At 37.2% G+C, this 6,448-nt stretch overlaps 1 protein-coding gene across 1 annotated transcript in view; it reads left to right on the forward strand.

Moving 5' to 3' along the window:
• Window positions 1-6,448, forward strand: part of LOC106878569 (kinesin-like protein KIF11) — a 33,256-nt gene that overhangs the window by 7,111 nt on the left and 19,697 nt on the right. The window contains exons 8-14 of the mRNA XM_014927813.2: window positions 704-782; window positions 1,286-1,382; window positions 1,660-1,755; window positions 2,825-2,913; window positions 3,795-3,882; window positions 4,806-4,994; window positions 5,984-6,191. Of these exons, the coding sequence (XP_014783299.1) occupies window positions 704-782; window positions 1,286-1,382; window positions 1,660-1,755; window positions 2,825-2,913; window positions 3,795-3,882; window positions 4,806-4,994; window positions 5,984-6,191 (846 nt within the window). The remainder of the gene's footprint in view (window positions 1-703; window positions 783-1,285; window positions 1,383-1,659; window positions 1,756-2,824; window positions 2,914-3,794; window positions 3,883-4,805; window positions 4,995-5,983; window positions 6,192-6,448) is intronic.

The raw sequence follows: 6,448 nt of genomic DNA on the forward strand, positions 1-6,448 counted from the left end.
TTGGACGATTTGACTGAGGACTGGTGAAACCGGATGGCAACACCAGGCTCCAGTCTGATTTGGCAGAGTTTCTACAGCTGGATGCCCTTCCTAACGCCAACCACTCAGAGAGTGTAGTGGGTGCTTTTACGTGTCACCCGCACGAAAACGGCCACGCTCGAAATGGTGTCTTTTATGTGCCACCCGCACAAGCCAGTCCAGGGGCACTGGCAACGATCTCGCTCGAAAATCCTTCGAAAAATACCTTAGGAATGAGAACAGAGGTTCAAAATTTCCTCAAGACACCTGATGAAGGCTGGAGGTTGTGTTAACAACAAACAAGATGAGGACAAATATCCGCCAAATGTAGACAATGAGGGATCAGTCACATTTCGGGATCAGTTTTATTGATAATACTCTCATTTGGATCCTGGCTCAATGGACTTGTTAGAGGTGCAAAGAATTATCTAAGTTCTGATAGCAAAAATCTGACTAAGACTGATTTTGACCTAGTTTATCTACTCCTGAAAATCAATGTCAGATGAGTTCCAATCAACTGTTGTAGCCTTCCCTTAGAAGTTGTGGCCTTCTGTTAATGTTAGAAATTGGGATCATTTTTCTTGAGAAAATATGTTTGTTATTGTTTTTGTTGCTGTAGTGGAGATGGGTTGTGGTGGTGGTGGTGCTGGAGGTTAGAAATAGTGTTTATTATTTTCTTATCCAGGTAACATCAACCAGAGTCTGTTAACCCTTGGACGAGTCATTACAGCCCTTGTAGAACATGCTCCTCATGTTCCTTACAGGTAAGGTTTTTTTTGTTCAAGTAATTTTCTAACCTATCTTGACTCTACCTGTTATTAATTAGTTGTTCATTTAGATTCAGGAGTTGCTAGGAACACATTGTTAATCTCTTGTTTCACAATATGTCAAAGCATGATTTACTGTTTTACATCCCACCCTCTTCATTTCAAATATCGAAATGTCTTCATCTCTGAGGATGAGCTAAATATCCAAAAAATAACCATCAGGTATTATTCCCCACCACTTTGAACACTTAAACTGTTGTCATGTAGGCAGACTGAGCCCTATGGAGTAGAGATCCCTTACTTGAAAATCTGGAAAAGGTTAGTGTAATGAAGGGCATACTCATCCAACCCATGTAACCATGAAAAAACAGATGTAAAACAAAGTTTGTATTCATACAAGAAATGATGTGTACGTGTACATGCTAACACACACGCACATTCATCCACCAATTACAATAATATTTGTAGAAGCTTATTTATTTCTCTCTGTTCTCTTACAGAGAGAGCAAACTAACAAGACTGCTGCAAGATTCTTTAGGGGGTAAAACAAAAACATGCATCATAGCTACAATTGCACCATCCCTCTGTAACGTTGAGGTAAGTTATTCCTTTTTTCAGTTTCACTGCGAATGTGTGTGTATATATATATATATAAAAGCATGTTTCTTTTCTTTGTCTAAAATAAAAATCTTTAGTTTCTTTTACCTGTTTTAGCCTGTCATTTGTGGCTTTGCTGGGGCATATTTCATTATCTTTAATTTGTTTTTTTTCTCAAACATGTTCATCATTGATCATTAAAAAAAAATTCAGTTTTTTAGTAATTTTTGCTGCCAGAATTATTTTGATTCTTCAGGTTTTAAATTGTATATTGTAGGAAACTCTAAGCACATTGGACTATGCCCATAGGGCCAAAAACATTCAGAACAGACCTGAAATTAATCAGAAACTAACAAAGAAAGCTCTCCTTAAAGTAAGTATGAACCAACATTTTCTATTATATGCATATACTTCCGTCACCAGACATCTCTCACTCTTCCCTCATTCTACATTTACCTTCTCCCTTCACACTTTTGCAGTCTGTCCACCCATACATCATCTTCTTTTCTCACATCTGTCTCCTCTCTACTACTATTCTGTTGCTCTTCAAACCCACGCTGCCAGTCAGCACATACTCTCTCTGACTTTCCCTCAAACTTGTGTATCACCAATAACATCCTCAATATTGATCCACCAGTTACTACAATCAGCCCTTTAATCCTACCTAATCTCTGATCATCGTTTCCCTTATCTTTCTTCCCACTCATATTTATCATTGCCCCTATCCTCTCAACCTTTGTTCATCAAATCCATACCAAGATAGAATGCAGCATTAAAAGATCACACACACACACAGATGTATAAATGGTGCTTGTCAGTTTCAAAATATGTTTTATTACAATATTTACATTTCATCTGAGGGAGAAATTGTTTTTTAATTTTCCTTTTTTTTTTTGATAAAGAAACTATGACTGTTGTCATAGAAGAGGTTAGCTCTCAAATGTCAACCTGCTTCTAATTATCTGATACTGTCTGAAGTATTTCTAATAGGGGATATCTCTTACGTGTTTCTCCTACAGGTACAATTTTGTAACTCTTGTTGGCACATGGCTCAGTGGTTAGAGCATCAGGCTTACAATCATGAGGTAGTGAGTTTGATTCCTGGACTGGGCTGTGTGTTGTGTTCTTGAGCAAGATACTTTACTCCATGTTGCTCCAGTTCACTCAGCTGTAGAAATGAGTTGTGATGTCACTTGTGCCAAGCTGTATTGGTCCCTTTGCCTTTTCCTTAGATAGCATCAGTGGTGCAGAGAAGGGAGGCTGGTATACATGGTCAACTGTTGGACTTGTGCCTCGGAGTGGGCCTTTCTAGGTGCAATCCCATGGTTATTCATGATCAAAAGGAGTCTTTACCTTATGTGCACTAATGCATTCATAAGGTGTTGCATTCTTTCCTTCTCCAGTTTATTTGTTAGTAATGATGGGAATTTCTTTTACTACAGGAGTACACCAATGAGATTGAAACGCTAAAGAAAGATTTGCTTGCAGCTCGAGAGAAAAACGGCATATTCTTGGCTGAAGAAAACTACAAGTATGTGGCTTTAACTTCCATTTCGGCATCTTTTAAATATTTTTTCCTTTCTTTTTTTTTTTTTTTTTTTTTTGAAATCTCTTTATACTTCCATTTTGCAAATGATCAACATGTCACAGTAAATAGCAGACAAAACACATCAATGAAGTCTAAACAATGCCATGTCTCTCTCAGAGCATCGTGCTATTTTATGTAACTCCGAGGTTTTTGATCATTTACATGCTGTGTGTGTGTGGTATGTGTCTGGAGCGTCAACATAGCTTGTATTTATGGTGGGACACTGATGAGGTGAAATGTATGATTGCATACTGTTTCTACTTTTGTTACGTAATTATTTTGGCATATAGTTGAAACACGTGTATGTCCTATAAAGCTTATTTTTGTTTCTATTATTTGGCTCATATTCTGCACTCTAACCTGTCCAGAATATGATGGCCCACATTGTATAATGCTGGATTCTGGAGTGGGTTGTGGTGTCTACTATTGAGCCTGATTTTGCTTATGTATTTTATTGTACCTCATTTTATTGGTGTTTGTGTATAGATATATAAATCTTTCTCTCTCTATCTATCTATATATACATACATATGTAGTTGACCCAGAAGTATGAAATGCAAAATTACTACTGGCAAGACTAATTAAGAATGTAGAAAGTGAAAATTAATTAGCGTAAACCATTTAGTCTGGTGCTTTACTATTTGTATAATTTTTCCATTATGTAAAAGGAAATAGCAGTAATATTTCTAAGCAAGAATAGAATATTGAAGATAAAATTTGATTATATTACCAAGGATTATCAAAAATACAAAGAACCCCCCCCCTCTCTTGTCTTGTGCGTCTCTTGGCTTTCTTTTTAATTTGATATCCTTTATAATCTGCAGTTCTATGGTTACAAAACTTGCTCAGCAAGATACAGTGGTGAAAGAAATGGAAGACCGAATTACAGCATTGGTAGAAGAGAAAGACAAGGTGAGTCCTTGCCTGTATTTATACTAATATTCCAGGAGCCTTTTGTTTCATCCTCTTCACCTGGCTGTTTTCTAAGGTAGTGGATTGGTACAAACATTAACCCTTTCAGTACCAACCAGCCCTTGAGTACCAACTCTTGGCTCTGTTGTAATACAAACTTCTTGTTTTACTGTGATCTAAATTAAAATCTTCCATTAAAATTTCAAGTTACTTTATTCCAAATACCAACTTAATAACGACAGTTATGTTATTGTGTTTTGCATTATTTTCAAAATTAATTGAAAGAAAAGCAGTTTTAATTTCAAGAAAAATATCGCAATGAAAAAGTTAAGTGTTAGACAGAATTGTTTGTGCTGTTTAGTTACAGATATTTGTGTTCTGAATTTGAATCTTACTGTGGTCAACTTGTCTTCTTATCCTTCCAGTGTTGATTAAAAAAAAAAAAGTTCCAGTCAAGTGCAGAGCTTGAATTAACCATTGTGTTACCATATTTTTTGCTAAAATATGCTTTCTTTGTTTCAATTAATTTTGAAAATAATGAAGAATTTATGAAAGTAACTTTGTCAATATTGAGCTGGTTTTTTGGAACAAAAGTTAACTTGAAATTTTGGAGGAAAGTTTTAACTGAGATCATTCTAAATGAGGAAATTTGTATTATAGAACTATGGACGTTTTTGGTCAAGTTGCCATCAAAAGGTTTTATTATTACCATAAGACCATCTCGAATGTGAATGATGTTTTAATATGATTAAAACTACCTTTGTGTTTATTAAAAGAAATTCTTGTAGTGTTTATGATCAACTTGAACGGAACACGTAGCCTGTGAGTTGCTACAGATGATGGCTATTTACTGCTAGCTGTTGTTAGGAACTTTTTTATATTTAGTTCAATATCAACTTGGTTTTTATTTTTCCTATACGCAGATACAAGAACTGTTTGAGAAGGTTGATCGCCAGTTGGAAGATACAACAGAAACCTTGAATGTCACACAGAACCAATTAAGTGACACCATGCGCAACCTTACAAACAAAAGTAATGAATGTGACGAACAGAAGTTCCTGGTGACGGAACACATGAAGACTGAATCCGAGCTCTATTCTCGTGCTGAGAAGGTAGACGATACCATTTTTTTTCTTTTCTTTTCAACAACTTGTTCTGATTTTCTTTGAGAAGTTGATAACTCTCACTTGCGATAAAATATTCTTTCTTAGTCTGAGCGGAAAGAGAAATGTATGTGGCATCATTGTAGTTCATGGAAGACACTGAAAGAATTTACTTGTAATTTCCAAGAATTGACACAGGACGACTCATACACTCTCTCTTTCTATCTCTGTGCCTCTCTAGTTTTTTCTCTCTTCTATCTAACAAAAAAATTATTTGGTATTTGTTCTACTGCTTAACTGATTTTACCATCCATGTGCTGAATAAGAATAATAGCAAAGTTGTAAGAGTTGCTATGAACTGGAGAAGCTTGCTTCCAAACCATGTAGATTCAGGTTCGGTCCCATTGCATGGCATCTTGAACAAGTCTCTTTTACTATAGCCCTTGGTCAATCAAAGCTTTGAGAGTGGATTTGGTAGATGTAAACTGAAAAAAAGCTCATTGGTCATTTACATGTGTGAGTATATGTGTCCTATATGTGTGCGATAGTTGTAAATGAGTGCCAGTCATACAACTGAAGTTGTTTTCAGTCTAATGTGGAAACCATATCTGGCCTATGATGACTTATTATCTTACTTGGAAGCAAGTGAGGGCTGGCAGCAAGTGAGAGCATCCAGCCATAGAAAAATCTGCCTCAACAACTTCTGTCTGGTCTATGGAAGCATGGAAAAGTGGGTATTAAATTGATGTTGATGATAATGATGACTAAAGACATCACTGGGATACTGCCATGTGTTGCTTGCTCGTTTCTATTTTATCAAGAGGAGAGAGAGAGAGATAAACAGATGGTGATAATGTGTTTAGTAGGAACAGAAAACGAAGGAAAAAAAAACATAAGGTGTGTGGGGAGGGGGTGATGTTTTGCTTTTTATTTCCTCTCGTTTCGGTTTTTTTACCTATTACTTTCTCACTCCATTTCCAATTGCAACAATATTGCAGCTGTTAACCACAGCAGATGACTCCACATCGGATGTGTATGGCCTGCATGCGAAGCTGGACCGCAAGAAGAAGGTAGAGAGCTGCAACAGCAAACAGATGACGGATTTCCAGCAAAAGTTCCAAGCTTCTGTTGAAGGCATGCACCAAATCACTGACGATATGATGGGTGTTGTATCTAAATTCCATGATAACAACACTGCTCAGCTGAGTAAGTCGCATTTTAGCATTGCATAAGTCTTTCTCACTCAACTTGCCCATATCTTCACGCCATCCCCTCTCTCCTTGCCACAACTTCGCGACACCCCTCTCCTCGCCACGAACTTGTGACACCCCTCTCCTCACCACGACTTTGTGACACCCCTCTCCTCGCCACGACTTTGTAACCACCTCGCCACGACCTTGTGACACCCCTTTCCTCACCACGACTTTGTAACCACCTCCTCGCCACGACCTTGTGACACCCCT

This window comes from Octopus bimaculoides, chromosome 14 (genome assembly GCF_001194135.2).
Source record: "Octopus bimaculoides isolate UCB-OBI-ISO-001 chromosome 14, ASM119413v2, whole genome shotgun sequence".
Lineage (NCBI taxonomy): Eukaryota > Metazoa > Mollusca > Cephalopoda > Octopoda > Octopodidae > Octopus > Octopus bimaculoides.